The sequence below is a fragment of the Phocoena sinus genome, chromosome 2 (genome assembly GCF_008692025.1).
Source record: "Phocoena sinus isolate mPhoSin1 chromosome 2, mPhoSin1.pri, whole genome shotgun sequence".
Classification (NCBI taxonomy): Eukaryota; Metazoa; Chordata; class Mammalia; order Artiodactyla; family Phocoenidae; genus Phocoena; species Phocoena sinus.
In genome coordinates, this window is record NC_045764.1 from 103648429 (window position 1) to 103666021 (window position 17593).

At 51.4% G+C, this 17593-nt stretch overlaps 2 protein-coding genes across 10 annotated transcripts; both read left to right on the top strand.

The window, feature by feature from the left end:
* The first annotated feature begins 3295 nt into the window (after positions 1–3295).
* DCAF11 (DDB1 and CUL4 associated factor 11) lies at positions 3296–11433 on the top strand. 9 transcript variants are annotated; one of them, XM_032623786.1, is made up of 15 exons: positions 3296–3611; positions 4204–4438; positions 5368–5495; positions 5728–5855; positions 6130–6194; positions 6507–6607; positions 6838–6984; positions 7197–7251; positions 7607–7675; positions 8037–8094; positions 8181–8366; positions 8824–8977; positions 9385–9537; positions 10378–10484; positions 10582–10920. In XM_032623786.1, exons 2-15 carry the CDS (start codon positions 4284–4286, stop codon positions 10714–10716), a joined length of 1641 nt encoding a protein of 546 aa, XP_032479677.1. In that variant the 5' UTR covers positions 3296–3611; positions 4204–4283; the 3' UTR covers positions 10717–10920. The 9 variants fall into 9 exon arrangements, 8 of the variants coding, with proteins under 8 accessions (XP_032479677.1, XP_032479678.1, XP_032479681.1 ...); XM_032623787.1 differs by having other exon boundaries at positions 3376–3611; positions 4232–4438; XM_032623790.1 differs by having other exon boundaries at positions 3446–3611; positions 4232–4415.
* A 2289-nt stretch (positions 11434–13722) lies between these two features.
* Positions 13723–15530, top strand: FITM1 (fat storage inducing transmembrane protein 1). Its single transcript, XM_032624473.1, has 2 exons — positions 13723–14509; positions 14891–15530. The coding sequence occupies exons 1-2, from the start codon at positions 14244–14246 to the stop codon at positions 15501–15503; spliced, it is 879 nt and encodes a 292-aa protein (XP_032480364.1). The 5' UTR covers positions 13723–14243; the 3' UTR covers positions 15504–15530.
* Positions 15531–17593: the final 2063 nt, after the last annotated feature.

The window sequence follows — 17593 nt, forward strand, 5'->3', positions numbered from 1 at the left end:
AACTTTCCCTTGTGTTGCCTGAAGCTGTACACGTGTCCCAGGAGCTCTGTGCAGTCACCAGGCTGGGAGCTGGGACTGGGGAAAGAGAGGACAGGGGTAGCCAAAGAAAGAAAAATTTACTTTCCTTCTCTCCTTTCAAGCTCAGCCCGCCCCCTGGTGGAGATGCTAATGAGCCGGGAACAGCCCAAGGCAGGTCAGATCGGAAGTCAACTAGCTGACATGTACAGAGCAGTTTCTAGAACGAGTCCTAAAATGGGTGCTAAAGGTAGAAAACCTCTCTGTGGCTTCAAGTGGCTTTAAGTGTAGCTGGGGAGAGTGGAGGCTGCCCAAATGAAAAGCACTTACAAATTGTCACCAAGCAACACGCCAAATTTCAAAATCATGAGAGGGAAGGCCAATAAAGTTTATCAAAATGACTTCATTATTTTTAAAGAAACACCATTGTCTTTCAATGAAACACATTGTATAGCCTAACATAGAAAAGCTCATATACATTTTTAAAATAATGTAAGTCACAAGTGATATAATCAACTTCATAGGCTTAAAAATCTTTTTACATTCAAAAATCAACCAATGGATCCAGAGATGAAATCCTATATTCTTTAGAATTTGATGTTAAAGACTCGTTTTGGCCATAAAACCTCAGATTTTTCTTTTTAACACTTACCATGACTGAAATGTCTTATTCAATAATATACAAATTCCATATTTCAAAGGCTTGAATTTAGATTTTATTCAGTTTAAAACTGCACTTGTAAATTAAAAAGATTTGTAAGCTAAGGAGGAGAAGAGGAAAGAGGTTAATTTAAAAATGAGTTAAGGGCCTCCATGGTGGCACAGTGGTTAAGAATCCGCCTGCCAATGCAAGAAACACGAGTTCGAGCCCTGGTCTGGGAAGATCCCACATGCCACGGAGTAACTAAGCCCGTGTGCCACAACTACTGAGCCTGAGCTCTAGGGCCTGCAAGCCACAACTACTGAGCCCACGTGCCACAACTACTGAAGCTGCACACCTAGAGCCCATGCTCTACAACAAGAGAAGCCATGACAATGAGAAGCCCGCGCCCTGCAACGAAGAGTAGCCCCCGCTAGCCGCAGAGAAAGCTCGTGTGCAGCAATGAAGACCCAATGCAGCCAAAAATAAATAAATTTATTTTTAAAATTTAAAAATAAATAATAAAAATGAGTTAAGATGAGTGTAACAGAAGTTTTTGTTTTCTGTGGACCTCAGGTAGTCGAATTGTGTTAACCATGATGCTTTGTTCATACCGTATCTTTGTCATTAGTTCATGCAAGGCCTTCTCCATTTTATTATTTGTTTAATGATGTAATGAGCCCAGGTATTTTTATACTTTTTAAATGCAAATTTAAACCATATTGTTTTTGCATCCACCACATGTCACCAGAAGAACTACCACCTTTTTTAAACCTAAAAATGTAACTTGCACAATTTCCCACAGTGTAAAAATAGAAGACTACATAATTTTAATGGCTCCCTGGCATTTTTGTCTACCATATGGACCATCATTTATTTAACCAATCCCATTCCGTAGCAGTGTGTTTGGATCTATTTTGTTTCCAGTGTTTTACTACTGTCAATAATTGCTCTGCTGAACATAAACATTTTTGCTAGACTTAGCATAGAGGTCAGGGCTAGATTTCTTAGAAGCGACACCACTGGGTCATAAAGAAGGGAGTCTGACTGGTAGAGATAAAGCTTCCCCCAGATAAGAAATTCTTCTGGGAAGGTGCAGAGGGGGAAACAAGCAAGGAATTATGGCCATATTTGCTTGGCAGAAGTAACAAAAAAATGAGGCTAGTAAAAAAGACAACCAGGTTTGGAAGTTTGTATTTGAAACAATAAACAATCGTGAACCATTTGTAGGTTCTTAAGAACTAAATGCTATTAGAGAAGAATATTTCTAGCAGATCAACTAACTAGGAGAGGCGTGACATAATGAAAATTTAATGTTGGGTGATGACCCTGAAAAACCACCTCAACTAATCAGCTAAGAATCCATAGGACTTGAAGAACTGAATTAAAAGGGCAAAGAGGAGGGAAAGATCATTTTGGAAAATGATTCCAGATTTTCCAGGCTGGACAACCCAGAAACCAGACTCCTAAGATTCTTTGATTTATAATTTAGAATTATTTTATAATTTATAAATTTAGAATTTATTTCTAAATAAAGCTAAGATTTATTGAGACAATACTATAGGGCAGATAGTAAGTAACCTAGCAATAGGAGATGGCTGACGGTTAGAGCCGGCTACATAATTAGTAGAGCCCAGAGCAAGAGGAAAATGTGGGGCGCTTGCTCAAAGACTTTTAAGAATTTCAAAAGGTGACGGCAGAACGTTAAGGCAAGTGTGGGCCTCTGAAGCCGCCCTGGTGACCACAGATACTAAGGTCCGATCTAGCGATCTAGAAACCAGGAGGCATCACCCGAAGGGCTAACCACACCCTCTCCCTCCGAGCGAGAGCGAGCCCCAGAAGGAGATGCCAGGGAATCCAAGGGCCCCCGCTCTCCTAACCAGCACTTCTAAGAGAGTGCGGGCTGGGGGCGCTGAGGTGCAGCTTGGACCCTGGGCCTATGCTCCCGGCACGGTCGCTCGACCCACCCCCGCCAACCCACCCAGCACGGGCGAGGATCCCGAGGTACACAAGTCCTGGCCTTGGACTCAGCCGGGTGACTCATAAACCCGGAGGAGGGGGTAGGAGGCGCCGCGCGTGCACATCCCGGACAAGCGGCCCGCGGCGGAGAAGCACCCCAAGGACAGATGGTCTAAGAAAAGTTCGCAAATCCCTGAAGGCCCAGGAGGAGTCTGAGTGGAACAGACGAAAAGCGGGCGGAGACACTTGGGGGTGCTAAGGGAGCGTCTGCAAAGAGCGCGGAGGGAAGCCAGGGGTCATCTAGAAAGCTGCCAAAACGGCTAACGGGCGGTCTAGAAAGGGCGGTCCCCACAAGAACAAGGCTTCCGGAAGCTAAGCCCGGAAGGGCGGGTGCGAAGGCCTGTGACTTGAGCACGTCCCAAAAGCCCGGGGCACCCCTTAGGGCAAGGACGGCTGTAGCTGCAGCCGGCGAAAAGAGAAAAGCTACAGCCGGACAGGGACCAGGGGAGGAAAGAGTAGGCCCTTAGAGATCGCCTGAAAAGTGCGAAGCCCAATTAACCTAAGGGGCCGACAGCAAATTGTACCCCTTGCTAAGGCACCTCTCGGAAGCACACCAACTTCTTTTGTAAGCCCCGCCCCTCGTCCATTAAGTCTAGTTCCGTTGTCTCTGATTCAGGAAGCAGCCGATTCCCTACTTACTCCTCCCACAACAAGGAGCTACTGCCCCTACTGGGTCGCGCGCTTTCTCCTCCCCTCAAACCCCTTGAGCACTTTCTCCCGCCCATCTGTCAATCACCGCGCTCAGCTGTCCAGTGAGCGGGCCAAGGGGGCGGGGCCACCAGGAGCGTCGCGTGACGTCTGCAGTCAGCCAGACGCGGAGCCGGGAGATGAGTGTCGAAGGAGGCGCGTGACGGAGAAGTGGTTGGCCGACTCCGCGGCGGCAGTCGTTGTAAACAAGGCCTCGCGCCGCTCCGGGCCCTACGACCGCTCCTAGCTGGTGGGTGGTCTCGCGCGGGGCGGTAACCGCCGGCTTTGTGGGAGGTGCTTCTCGGCTTTTTCCCTGCCTACCCCCGCTTAGTGTACACACCCCCGGTACACCACGTGGGCGTGAGGCAAGGAAGGAGGGGGGGTGTAGGCCGAATTTTAACCTCATTGGTTGTTGCTGCCGCCGGCTTTCGCAAGGGAGTTCTCTGATTGGCCGATAAGGGGGGCGTCGGGGGGGGGGGCTCTGACTCCTAAGGCTTCTGATTGGTTAGATGGGGTAAGCTAATGAGACGCTTTCTTCCGCGAGGGGTTTTGATTCGCCGGCCAGAGAGGTTACCTGGGAATCCACCCCCACCCCAGGGACTTTGATAGGTGAGTTTGAGGTAGAAACTGAGGAATTCCTCTTCAAAGGATTCTTACTGGTGAGCTAGGGTCGTGCCCTAGGCTTCACTCTGCTTTTTTTGCTTCACAGGATCGGGAAAGGTTTGTGTTCCCGAAGCCTTGGGAGTTGTTACAGGCTAAGGAGAAGGGATCTCAGTCTCTAGGTAGGGTCGCCCTCCTAGAGACAGCTACTATCGTATCTCAGGAGACTCTGGTGTTTCTAGAGCAGGCTTTGCTTTCACCAAATCCAAGGAGGTGACAGGAGGAGTCCCTGGACAGGACTTAAGGATGCTGTGACCAGAAGATGGGATCACGGAACAGCAGCAGCGCAGGAAGTGGGTCCGGAGACCCTTCCGAGGGCTTGCCCCGAAGAGGGACTGGCCTGCGTAGGAGTGAGGAAGAGGAAGAGGAGGATGAAGATGTGGATCTGGCCCAGGTACTGGCCTATCTCCTACGCAGGTAACTTACCCCCTGGTGTTTCCCCACCAGGTGCCACCACAGCCCCTTGATCCCAGCTCCAGTCAGGGGAGTTACAGAGAATAGGGAATGAGATTAGCCCAGGACAGCTGTTCTGTTTGAGCAGAACAGCTTTCCCTGCTGGACACTCTCCGCACTCAGCTTCATACCCAGTAAGAGTGGTTCTTGCCTAGGGAGGGTCAACAGGATGGCTGGCTCTTGTGTTTGAGGGGACTGTTCAAGGTAGTCTCTCTACCTATGACTACACAAATGTAACCTATTTTCCAAGTAAGTAAAAAAAAAGGGGGGGTGGGGGGTTCCCTGGTGGGAAGGGAGTGATGTGAGGGGTGAAGAAAAGAGTTAGGGAAGTGGGTGTTGAACTTAAGTGAAGTTATTGACACATGATATGAGGCCACGTGGATTTACTTGAAAAACAAGTTTAAATTAACCTAACTCTAATCCTGTTCTTGAGGAAAGAATGCTTTGAGGGAAGTGACCACCAGGAATTGACTGGAAAGGGGTGCAGCTGGCTTTGGTTCTTAGCTATGGCTCCCTGGGGAGAAGACGAGCTTGGGAATCCCTTCAGAAAACCACGTTCTATGCTGGACTTCTTGGGCAGAGGCTCAGAAGGAAATGCTCCCAGAATTTTTAGCTCTCTGAGAAGTCAATTTAGTAGATCTGTCAACATCCATGCAATGTTGGGGTTTTCTACTCCTGCTGCAAGAGTGAGAATTAGTTTCCCAGTGTGTCTTATAGGAGACAAAATAACAGCCAAGGTCTAGTCAGCCTCAAACCTCAAAATGGGGACAGTATGAGGGTTTGAGGACAAGGTGGTCTAAGAACTACATAAGAACTACGTAGCTATTGACTCTGAATTTGGTTGATTTGGGGAAGGGATCCTCCCCTTTATCATGGGGGGGGTCTCTCCACAGAGGCCAAGTGAGGTTGGTGCAGGGAGGAGGTGCAGCAAATTTACAGCTCATCCAGGCCCTCTCGGACTCGGAGGAAGAGCATGACAGTGCCTGGGATGGTCGTCTTGGAGACCGATACAACCCACCCGGTAAGACGAAAGGCAGACTGAGACATAATATCAGAGGACTTCCATTAGAAAGCCTTTTTTAAAAACTAACTTCGGCAAAAATTGAAAGAAAAAGATGAGATAATTCAGGGAATGAGGGAGTCTTTGCAGCCCCTGTATATTCAGTCACATTGAGTAGACTGAGCACAGCTCTGCTAACTGTCCTCTGAGGCTGGAAAAGACCTAGGATGAAACTTCTGTTTGGTACTCACAGTGGATGCAACCCCTGACACACGGGAGCTGGAATGCAATGAGATCAAGACACAAGTGGAATTGGCCACAGGGCGGCTGGGGCTTAGGCGGGCAGCCCGGGAGCACAGCTTTCCTCAAATGCTGCACCAGGTAGGCCTCTCTACTTCCAGCCAGCCTGGCAGCAGGCCTATCAATGCAGCCAGAAGCTACAATCCCAGAGAAGAGGGAAGCAAACTTCCCAAGGATGCCTCAAGTGCTGGAGCTGGAGAGCTCTTAGCCAGCCTGAGCTGGAGTTTGGTGGGACATACTACTGTGTGTGGGGTTCGTTTCTGTAGCAAGAGCAATATTTTTGGAGGACGGGGGTTGGTGTGGCTGAAGTGGCCCTCTGTTTCTGCTAGCAATATTCCCCAATCCCTTCCTTTAGAGAGAACGGGGCCTCTGCCACCAGGGAAGCTTCTCCCTTGGAGAACGGTCTCGAATGATGTCTCAGTGAGTATGGGGCTTGGTGGAGAGGTTCCAAGGGCCAGATAGGTCTGATTTCCTAAACTGTGAAGGGATCAGTGTTAAAGGATCCTCAGGGATATTAAGTTTAGGTTAAGTGGGGTTGAGGCTTTGAGAGTGAACAAAGTGGAAAAGTATAGCAATTGAGAGGATGATAGAATGATTCAAAGAAAGGGGCTTATACCCAAAGCCAAAGGGAAGAATGCCCTTGTACTCACATCCAGCTCTGTTAGGATTCTGCAAACTGGGACATTCCCCATCCTGAGCTCCCCTTACCCTCACTTTCCCTCTGCTTCCCAGCTTCTTGCCCAATGATCTGGGCTTCACTGATACCTACTCTCAGAAGGCTTTCTGTGGCATCTACAGCAAAGATGGTCAAATCTTCATGTCTGCTTGCCAAGGTACCAGACCCTAGTCCTACCAACTGCCCTAGAACAACAGACGTTCTCCCTGACTGAGGCTAGAAAGCCCCAGACCCAGGGAGCTCAGACCCTGGCTTAGGGATGCTTAGCTAGAACACATCCCATGATCAAGGGAAGATTCCACAGATGAGTGGTGAGTGAGAAAGGTCTGATCTAGGGAGGATTCTAGGAGGGTGTTCCCTAATTCTGCCTGATCCCCACTCACACAGACCAGACAATCCGACTGTATGACTGCCGGTATGGCCGCTTTCATAAATTCAAGAGCATCAAGGCCCGGGATGTAGGCTGGAGCGTCTTGGATGTGGCCTTCACCCCTGACGGGAACCATTTCCTTTACTCCAGCTGGTCTGACTACAGTGAGTGTGCCCCAGACCACCATCATCTCTTCAGCCTGGGACCTGAGGTCTCCAAATGCCCATCTCCTCCATGCCATGACTCCACGCCTTCTCCTGGGCAGATCACTCCCAGGGTCCAACATCCTTCCCTTTTGTTCCATCTCCTCCCTAGCTTCACTTCCACCCTCCTGACCTCAGCCCTGAAAGATTCTTGTTTCTCTTGCTTCTCTTAGTTCATATCTGCAACATCTACGGGGAGGGAGACACACATACTGCCCTGGATCTAAGGTACTGGCTTCCTTTCCTGGTTAGACTCATCAGAAACTTCTCAAGGAAGGCTCTCCAGGAGCAAACCTCTTGAACTGGAACTCCTGCTTAGAGGGAAAAGTACACTGGTTGCAAGTTTCTCTTTGTGGATTCCTGGGAGGGGACCACCCAGCCTGTCAGCCAGAGGACCAGAGTAAAATAGATGGCTGCAGGATTCTTCCCGGCTTCTCACTGAGGTGCTCCACGTTCTGGCACGTGCTGGCACGACTTCTTTTTCTCTCAGCAGTGTGCCCCACGGCCCTCATCAGATTCTGTATAGATTAACCAGGGCTAAAGGGAAGTCCACTTAACGCAGCTCCTCTTTTGCTCTTTTCAGGCCAGATGAGCGTCGCTTTGCTGTCTTCTCCATCGCTGTCTCCTCAGATGGGCGAGAAGTGCTAGGAGGGTGAGTGTTTGTGGGGATGCCTCTGTCACTTAATGAGATAGGAGTTCTCCCAGAGACCAGCTCTGCCGTTACAGAGACTGCACTGGACACCTGTACCCAGGCAGCTGTGGAGAACAACCAGGCCTTCTCCGGGGCCAAGGTTTATGAGTTGCTTCACTTCTCACTCACCATTTCTGCAGCATGAGATGGGAGGTCTCAAACCTCCTTGCAAACACAGCTAACTCTTCTCCCACCTCCTGTATAAGAAGAGAGAAGGGCTCTCCCCTCAGCAGGACTTCGAGACAACAGTCTCTCCAGAGCACACGTAGCATGGGTCCTCTCGGTCCTGGCTCCAGAACCCTCTTTTTCCCTTCCCTTTCAGGGCCAATGATGGCTGCCTGTACGTCTTTGATCGAGAACAGAACCGACGTACCCTTCAGGTATTGCTCCCGAGACTTGAAGCCTCTGCCTCCTGGTCCTTGGCCGATTGGAAGACCTAGAAAGACCTGGCCCCCTTCTCCCCTAGATTGAGTCCCATGAGGATGATGTGAATGCGGTGGCCTTTGCTGACATCAGCTCCCAAATCCTGTTCTCCGGGGGTGACGATGCCATCTGCAAAGTGTGGGATCGACGCACCATGCGGGAGGATGACCCCAAGCCCGTGGGTGCGCTGGCTGGACATCAAGATGGCATCACCTTCATTGACAGCAAGGTGGGCGTAGAGTCAGGACTGCACAGCCAGGCGACTGAGGTTGTGGTTGTCCAAGAGGGTGTCAGAGTGGACGGGTGTGGGAACTCGCCAAGCTCCTCATTAGCCAAGGTTTGCGAGAGCTGGAGTTTAGGGAAGAGGCTTAAGCCACGAGACGTGAGGTCCATCGGTACCCACCATTCCTCAAGGAGCAGGGCTTTCTGTACAAGAAGAGTAGAAGACGATCTGACCCAGTATAGAACAGGAGCCCAGCCAGCGCCCTAGGCAAAGAAGGGGAAACCTAGCCAGGGTGTGGGGTCTGTGGTAGGAAACCAATGGTGAGGCCCACCTGGATGAAGAAAGAGGCAACCAAAGTTGAAGGACCAGGGTTCATACTCCTGAGCTGGGGAGGGGGAGCTGGACTGACAGACACTGACATCTGCAAGCTCCGATGCTTCATTATCCATCTTGGGATTCACAGGGAGATGCCCGGTATCTCATCTCCAACTCCAAAGACCAGACCATCAAGCTCTGGGATATCCGACGCTTTTCTAGCCGGGAAGGCATGGAAGCCTCTCGCCAGGCTGCCACACAGCAAAACTGGGACTACCGCTGGCAGCAGGTGCCCAAAAAAGGTGAGAGCGGATGTAGAACCCGAGATCTGGAGAGTGAAGGGTCGGGGGTGATAGTTAAAACATTTAACCCCTGGCAAGGCCTGGCATGGGCGCCGTGGATGGGCCAAAGCCTGGAGCCCTCCCCCTTGCCAGGCATTAACTCTTCGTTTGCTGAACCATGGGAGAGCCAGGGGTTCTCAGTGTAGGGGCTGGGGATCCCTCCAAACCTACGAATGCAAAAGTATTTCAGCGTCTTGACCATCAGCAGAGCCGTATTGGTGTGTATCAGCTGACTGTTAGATGGGGAAAGAGCCACCAGTTGGGAATTGCAAAGGCGATTGCCTTTGAGCATCAGTCTTTGCTGAGGACCAGTGATACAGGGGAATCCAGACTCCCTAACCCAGGGCTCACCCTGCATCCCTCCCCAGCCTGGCGGAAGCTGAAGCTCCCAGGGGACAGCTCCTTGATGACCTACCGGGGCCATGGGGTGCTGCATACCCTCATCCGCTGCCGATTCTCCCCCACCCATAGCACTGGCCAGCAATTCATCTACAGTGGCTGCTCCACTGGCAAAGTGGTCGGTAAGGACTGTGTCTGAACAGGGGGCCTCGGGAAGGGCAGCCGTGTTCCCCTGGCATTCTACCTGTAACCACCAGTGACTACCTTAAGAAGCCCAGTGACAATTACAAGTGAAATTTCATTTAGCCTGGAGCAGGGAGGCTTAAACGGAGAAAGAGAAAACATTCTATTCATCAGCATTTTAAATTAAGAAAAGGAACACAGAATTCTAGTCAGTAAATATACTAGATTGCCAAAAATATACTGAGTTCTGTTTTTCAGCCAGTCAAGGGAAGAGATTGCAGATGAAAGGTAGGAGGGAACAGAGACAAACAGAATGACACAAGAAGACAGCAGCAAGTAGTAAAAGATGTACAGCCACTGAAGTAGGAGGAATGCACGAAAAGAAATACACAGTCACAGGTGCCTAAGACAGTGCCAAACCTAGGGAGGCCCTGACATGGAGGCCTATCCAGGGAGAGAGAAAGGTGCACCCACGTCCAGAAAAGGAACAGCACGTTCACAAGTCTGTGGAGACAGCCCATTGCTCACTTTTGTGGTGTCTTCCATATCTTGTGGGCTTTTAAGAAAATGGCTACTTTAAAGCCACATTTCATTTTCTTAACTGTAGACCCTGTGACATTTAGCTAAGGGCCAGAGATACCCAAGCTCTGCTAGACCATACCCTCAACCTGAGGTAGGGAAAAGAAACTAACACCATCCTCGGGCATGGGCTTTGCTCCCCTGGGAAAGTGGGAAGCTGTCTGAGAGGCAGGTAAGTGGTGCTGCTCAGAGAGAGATAGATGAGGGGTGGCTCGAAGGTCTTCTGGCGGCCCCTCTCCACTCTGGCCTTTCCTGGACAGTGTACGACCTCCTCAGCGGCCACATCGTGAAGAAGCTGACCAACCACAAGGCCTGTGTGCGTGACGTCAGCTGGCACCCCTTCGAGGAGAAGATTGTCAGCAGTTCGGTGAGGATGCTGTGGTTAGGGGGGCCAGTGTGTGTCTGGGACTTGGGCCCAGGAGGGAGCAGTGCCTCCTGACTACTTGCCACCTTCTGCCCCGCAGTGGGACGGGAACCTGCGTCTGTGGCAGTACCGCCAGGCTGAGTACTTCCAGGATGACATGCCAGAGTCTGAGGAACACCCGAGCACCCCTGCCCCAATGTCCCACCCCTCTACAGCCTTTTCCTCACCCCAGTAGATCTGACTTCCAGCCCCATTCATGGGTGAGCCTTTTGACATCTCTCCGCCTCCTCCCTTTCTCCCTTCTGGGGGATCTTTGGGGAATCAGTGGCATTGGGTGGGGAGAAACAGAAGCCCAGGCTTCGGCCCTCTAGCTAAGCCCCAGGAGGGAGATCCTCCCCTTGGGGCAGAGTGGTCTTCTCACATGCTCACACCCATCAACTTGGGTCTCCGTCTCTGGTCAGGGTCTGGCAGGACTGCCATTATCTGGTCAGTAGGAGTAACGTCCTGAGTGTTTTTAATCTTGTTTGGATGTTAAGTCTTAGCTCCTAGAGTAGATGCCTGGGGCCAGGTCTGAACTGAACCAGGCCCATTGCCCAGGCCTTCGCGCGTTGAGGACTAAACTGGTCAATCGGGGCCAGGCGTCCTTGCCTTTCTTCCAGAGGTCCTAATGGCTAGAGCTCTAGCCCCTCAGGGGAGGGGGGAATGCGGAAGGTGTGTCCTCAGCACCCTCCCTGGCTGGGAATTACGTCTTCTCTCTCGCGTGTCTGGGTCTTTGGGGTAGGCAGGCTGTGGTGTGAGAGGCTCCGTGTGACCCCACACAGGGCGGGCCCTCCCCTCCCCAAGTGTTCCTTCGCGCAGGAGGCCAGCAGCTTCGAGGAGGGATGTTGAAGTAGGACTCCTTCGTCCTCTCACTGGCTTTGGCTCCCTCAATAAACTCTCTGTGGGAACCTAGCTTAGTGTCCGTCTGTCTCTCTCTTTTTCCTGTCTGAGATCTTTTATCCTCTCACTTCAAGAAAACAGTTTCAACAGAGCCTTCAGATATGCTCCTCTGTGGGAGAAAACACTGCTTTGATGCCCCAAGATGAACGGAAATACCAAAATCATTAGTTAACTGAGCTTTGCAACAGGGAGTCCCTCACCAACCTCAGAAACTTCCCAGCAAGCAGAAATAGAGATAACAGGAAATAAACACATTTTAGATGAGAACCTGGAACACCCACATCAGCTCTGCCCTGGAGCTGGTCCAGTCTATGGAAGGAAGTAGCCCAGAGCCAGAGAGCACCTGGTGGGCACTGGTGCCAGGTCCCATCTGGGCACTTCACACTTAGAACCTTATCCACCTCACAGCCACCCTTTTTTACAGGTGAGGAAATGGAGGTGTGCAGAGGTCAGGCACCATGCCCCAGGGCAGACCCATGGTATGGTCAGTAGGGGAGCAGCTCTGATTGATCTTCCCCATTATCTCTAAGGAACCTGGATGCACACCTCCAGGGGGTCTTAAAGACACAGCAAGGGGTTAAAAGATGTACCTATTCAGCAGCAAGGCAGGTAGTTTTAAAAGAATAAAGGGACTTCCCTGGCGGTCCAGTGGTTAGGACTCTGAGCTTCCACTGCAGGAGGCACGGGTTCGATCCCTGGTAGGGGAACTAAGATCCCACATGCCTCGCGGTGTGGCCTAAATAAATACATAAATAAATAAATTTTTTAAAATAAAAGAAATTGTCCAGATGCTTGGCCTCCACATGCTCTCTTTCCTCCATTGATCCGCTTGCATGAAACTGTCATGCAGATCTCCTTTCCCACCAGCCCTTTTCGTTGCCCCTCTGCCTCTTCACCCAGAGATGCCAACCTGTCTCACCCAGAACTGTTTTACCTCCAGGATGCCAAAGGTAGAGGCCAATTAAAATTATTAGTGTCCTCAAAGCCTCATTTAGTCAAGGCCCCAAGGGCCATCTATTCTTCTCATTAAGAAATGCATTTCTGGGCTTCCCTGGTGGCACAGTGGTTAAGAATCCACCTGCCAACGCAGGGGACACGGCTTTGAGCCCTGGTCCAGGAAGATCCCACATGCCGTGGAGCAACTAAGCCCATGTGCTGCAAGTACTGAGCCTGCGCTCTAGAGCCCGCGAGCCACAACTGCTGAGCCCGCATGCCACAACTACTGAAGCCCGTGCACCTGGAGCCCATGCTTCGCAACAAGAGAAGCCACCGCAATGAGAAGCCCATGCACCGCAACGAAGAGTAGCCCCCGCTCACCACTACTAGAGAAGAGCCCGCGTGCAGCAACAAAGACCCAATGCAGCCAAAAATAAATAAATAAATTTAAAAAAAAGAAACCTTTATAAGTTCCATTTGAAAAAAAATGCATTTCCAATACAATTTTAGTTTATTATTAATTATCAAACTGTGTGGAATGTTTGTTGTACAAATAATACATTTTGTACTACTAACAATTTTGAAATTTGTACTAGTAAAAAATAGGAAATTCAATACAGAAAAAAAAGTTTAACCTTGTGATCACAGGAAATGTGTAAAAATTGTTTCAAATTATCTACTCCTTTTGGCAGAGAAGTGTGATCAATGAAAGACTTTCAGGCATAAAAACATTAGGATAATTTCTGTGGGGAAAGAATGGAAGTGTTATTTCTGACTCTTAAGATCTTGTCACATGTTTTTAAATGAAAAACCATGAGGTATATAATCACTGTAGTGTTTAGATTCCATTGGATATATTTAAAAGAGTGATAAAGATAGCTTTATTTTTGAAATGTCAACATATACGATACACTGGAAATTATGTCCTTTGCAACTATTTAAAATTACAATGTAAAATTTTGTGTCAACTTAAAAACGTGTGAGTGCTTCTGTAAGTCTTCAGGTATAGGATCCCTGAGCACAGACTATGTCAAGGTGTGGGCTGTAGGATCTGCAAGGATCCTGATTGGTTAATCCATCTCGGTCAGTTTGCAGATGATGGCACTGAGGACCAAGGATGGTTAGTTGATTTTCTCAAAGTCACAGAGTTGGGCCAGAACCCAGGTGCCCTTTCTTGCTCGTTCCTTTCACTACTTCACAGGCCTCCACTGTGCTCTGAGATCCCACCACCAGTTTTGAGGAATGAGGAAGGAAGACAAAAAGGGATCTCAAAACAGTTACTGAATATCAGGGACTTCCCTTGGGTAGGTTGCTGACCGCCATATGGGTCCAGCCTCAGTGGTAAGGCTGGGAGGCCAAGTCCCAGAGTAATTGGTTGGGGGACACAACCTTAGGATTTGATGGACTCCAGGCTGGGGATCTTCCTTCTAGGGTCTCCACCACCCACTATCACCTGGGAGTGAACCTGATCTTCGGGGCTCTGAGAGTCCGACCTGGGCAGGGTGGGGGTGAAACTTTGGCTGACCAAACAGAGACAGGCAGACCCAAACAGGCTGTGGCCAAAAACATCCCATGTTTCGGTCGTGGCCCTGAAACACGAACTAGGACATGGTTCCAGCCTAGAGGGTCAAGGAGGCACAGGACTAACAGGGAAGGACACAGGCTGCTGTCAGGACACACACCCAAGGCGAGAACACTGCTGACGTGGCAGCCCTCCGCCCCAGCCCCTTACTGCCCCCCGCCCCTCTCCCCCGCCTGCCAGCTGCCAACAGGGCTCTGCCCTGTGTCTGCCACACCTGTCACTGTCTGTCCTTGTCCAGGGGGAGCCCCATCAGCCCCTCCTCAGCTGCCCAGCAGAGCAAGCTGTTAGTGGGGAGGGGAGGGAACATGGAGCGGGGGCCGGCGGTGGGGGCAGGGCGGGGGGCCGGGGCCCAGATCTGGGCACTGCTGGGCTGCTTGGTCAGGGTGCTGCTCTGGGTGGCCTCTGCTTTGCTATACTTTGGAAGCGAACAGGCTGCCCGCCTCCTGGGCAGCCCCTGCTTACGGCGCCTCTACCATGCCTGGTTGGCAGCAGTGGTCATCTTCGGGCCCCTTCTGCAGTTCCATGTCAACCCTCGGACCATCTTTGCCAGCCACGGCAACTTCTTCAACATGTGAGTCCACTCGAGGCCGTGGGTGCTGGCTCCCTGGGCTCTGGGATCCCAGCTCCCTCCTCCAGGTTTCTGTGCTCTTGCCAGTCCAGGACACTAAAAATAGGCTAGGAGGTTGAGGAGAAGGTCAGAGGGGGAGGGGAACAGAGTCATGGGGGTACAGGAGCAGCGCCGAAGAGGAAACATGGGCCCTAGAAGGCTGAATGGGCCGCTAAGGAGATGGCCAAGTTCAAGTGCATGGGGGGAGAAGGGGGAGAGGGCCCAGGAAACAGAGAACCGGGAACGACAGATGCGACTGGAGGCAGGGCCGTGATGGGAACGTAGAGCAGGGTGGGGAGATGGGGCTGAGGGGGTCTCAGCAGCCCTCCCTCTTCTCTGCCACAGAAAGTTTGTGAATTCAGCATGGGGCTGGACGTGCACCTTCCTGGGGGGCTTCGTGTTGCTGGTGGTGTTCCTGGCTACACGGCGCGTGGCAGTGACTGCCCGGCACCTGAGCCGCTTGGTGGTTGGGGCAGCTGTGTGGCGGGGTGCCGGCCGGGCCTTCCTGCTCATCGAGGACCTGACGGGCTCCTGCTTCGAGCCTCTGCCCCAGGGCCTGCTGCTCCGCGAGCTGCCGGACCGCCGCAGCTGCCTGGCGGCCGGCCACCAGTGGCGGGGCTACACCGTCTCCTCCCACACCTTCCTGCTCACCTTCTGCTGCCTGCTCATGGCCGAGGAAGCAGCAGTGTTCGCCAAGTACCTGGCCCACGGGCTGCCCGCCGGCGCACCCCTGCGCCTTGTCTTCCTGCTCAACGTGCTGCTGCTGGGCCTCTGGAACTTCTTGCTGCTCTGCACCGTCATCTATTTCCACCAATATACTCACAAGGTCGTGGGCGCCGCGGTGGGGACCTTTGCCTGGTACCTCACCTACGGCAGCTGGTATCATCAGCCCTGGTCTCCGGGGATCCCAGGCCATGGGCTCTTCCCTCACCCCCACTCCAGCCACAAGCATAACTGAAAGAAATAAAGGCACTTTAGGCCTGGCTCTGGCTCCGCTCATCATTGGGCTGGCGGGACCTGCAAAGGGTGGGAAGGGTAAGAAGAGAGTGTGATGGTCGCCAGGTTTCCTCAGCAAGACCTTGCTGTCGCTGACCTTGAATGCCCCTGTGCTTGATTGCTATCCCTCCTGTTCTTTCAGTCTCCTAGTCCCTGCAGACATCAAGCTCTTTGGGGCTCTGATGTCAAGGACTGGCACTGCCAGGTCGGGTAGCTGTGCCCTTAGGTATGGGTGGCATTCCCACTGAGCAGATGCTCCATCTCCAGCCTGGTTGATTTGTTTTCCCTGCCTCCAGCACTGAATCCCCCTCTGCCATCCTCAGGAGCCTGCCTATCTGGGCACCCTACTCACAGTCGCTTCCTACCCTGTCTTCCTATAGGGGGTCTATACGTGCTCATTTACTTAAAAGATGTTCATTAAGCCAAGCATAGTTCCTTGCCATGTGAATAAGAAAGACAAGGTTTCTGCTGTTTGGGGGCCCATGGGTTACTCCCTGATGATAAACTCATAAATAATAATAGCAAACACTTGTGCTTACTGTGTGTCGGGCACCATTCTAAGTGTCTATAAATTCGCGCGTATTTAGCCCTCACAACACTATGAGCTAGAGCTGGTAGCGTTCCAATTGTACACTTGTGAAAATGGAGGCACAGAGTTTAAGTAACTTTTTCACAACTAGTAAATATCGGCGCCAGAATGATTAACCCAGGCATTATGGGTCTGTTGTCTGTGTTCTAAGTCGGGGATCAGCAAACAACAGCCCTCCTGTGGCCAGTGTTTGAATGGCCTGAGAGCTAAGAAATGGTTTTACAATTTTAATGGTTGAAAAAAAATCAAATAAGAATATTTCTTGACAGGTGAACATTACATGACATTCAAATGCCAGTGTCCATAAATAAAGTTTTATGGGAACTAGCCACGCTAATCCATTTAACTGTTTACCTGCTACAATGGCAGAGTTGAGTAGTTCCTACTGGCACTACAAAGTCTAAAATATTTACTATCTGGCCTTTTATGGAAAAGGTTTGCCAGCCCCTGGTCTGAACCACACTATCCCCCAAAAATAAACTGGCTAATATCAGAAAGATAGTGCTATGAAGGTACTAAAACAGGCTGCTTTCTAATAGACTTGGAGGGAGTTCCTTTATAAGGAAGATAGAGTTCTCTCTGAAGAAGTGACACTTAAGCTGAGAATGGAATGACATCCTGAGGCAGGGGAAGGGGAATGTCAGGCAAAGGGATTAGCAAGGACAAAGGCCCTGAGACAGGAATGAACTTGTTGCAAACAGGTCTGAGAAACAGCTGGAAAGTCCAGGTATTTATAACTGAAATGAAAGAGGGAGAAAGCAGTGGAAAGTGAAGTTGAAGGGGAACAGGTGCCAGACAGGCCTTTTGGGCCAGGAAAGTCCTTTGGATTTCATCCTAAGGTCAACAGGAAGCTGAGAACGTTTTAAGCAAGAGCAAGGTGGAATCCTGCTGCTGTGCGGAGAGTGGGTTACAGAGGAATGGAGCCCACAGGGGTCATAAGAGAGCTGACCCTCTCTTATGACCCTGTGATGGGGCGATGCCAGAGTCTGAATGTCACTGAGCCAGATGATGCCCGCGGAGCCAGGGGTCCACGCTGGCAGGGCAAAGGAAGGGAGGCCAGGTCTTGCTCCAGCACCGAGAAAAGAAAGAAGAGAGCCAGATAAGGCTAATCACTGTCCCAGGACGAGCAGGGAAAGAAGAGAGCCAGAGGGCTGTCAGGAGGCAGGGAGATGGGAGGCGGGGAGTTCAGAGGTGGGCACTGGCCTTGGGGCCGGGGAGGCGGGGGCGTAGAAGGCAGGGCGGGGAGGGAGGAGGTGGGTTGGGCGGAGTCGGTAGGCGGGGAGCCGAAAGACTGGCAGCGGTGGGGAGGAGGGGAGGCGGGGAGGCGGGGAGTTCAGAGGTGGGCACTGGCTTTGGGGCCGGGGAGGCGGGGACGTAGAAGGCAGGGCGGGGAGGGAGGAGGTGGGGTGGGCGGAGTTGGTAGGCGGGGAGTCGAAAGACTGGCAGCGGTGGGGAGGCGGGGA

Excerpts from the sequence above, each read along its gene's own strand:
- DCAF11 (XM_032623786.1), top strand. The coding sequence starts at position 4,284 with ATGGGATCACGGAACAGCAGCAGCGCAGGAAGTGGGTCCGGAGACCCT. Across the intron at positions 6,195-6,506 it reads CGGTCTCGAATGATGTCTCA|CTTCTTGCCCAATGATCTGG; the intron begins GTGAGTATGGGG and ends TCTGCTTCCCAG. Across the intron at positions 9,538-10,377 it reads CTCCACTGGCAAAGTGGTCG|TGTACGACCTCCTCAGCGGC; the intron begins GTAAGGACTGTG and ends TTTCCTGGACAG.
- FITM1 (XM_032624473.1), top strand. The coding sequence starts at position 14,244 with ATGGAGCGGGGGCCGGCGGTGGGGGCAGGGCGGGGGGCCGGGGCCCAG. Across the intron at positions 14,510-14,890 it reads CACGGCAACTTCTTCAACAT|AAAGTTTGTGAATTCAGCAT; the intron begins GTGAGTCCACTC and ends TCTCTGCCACAG.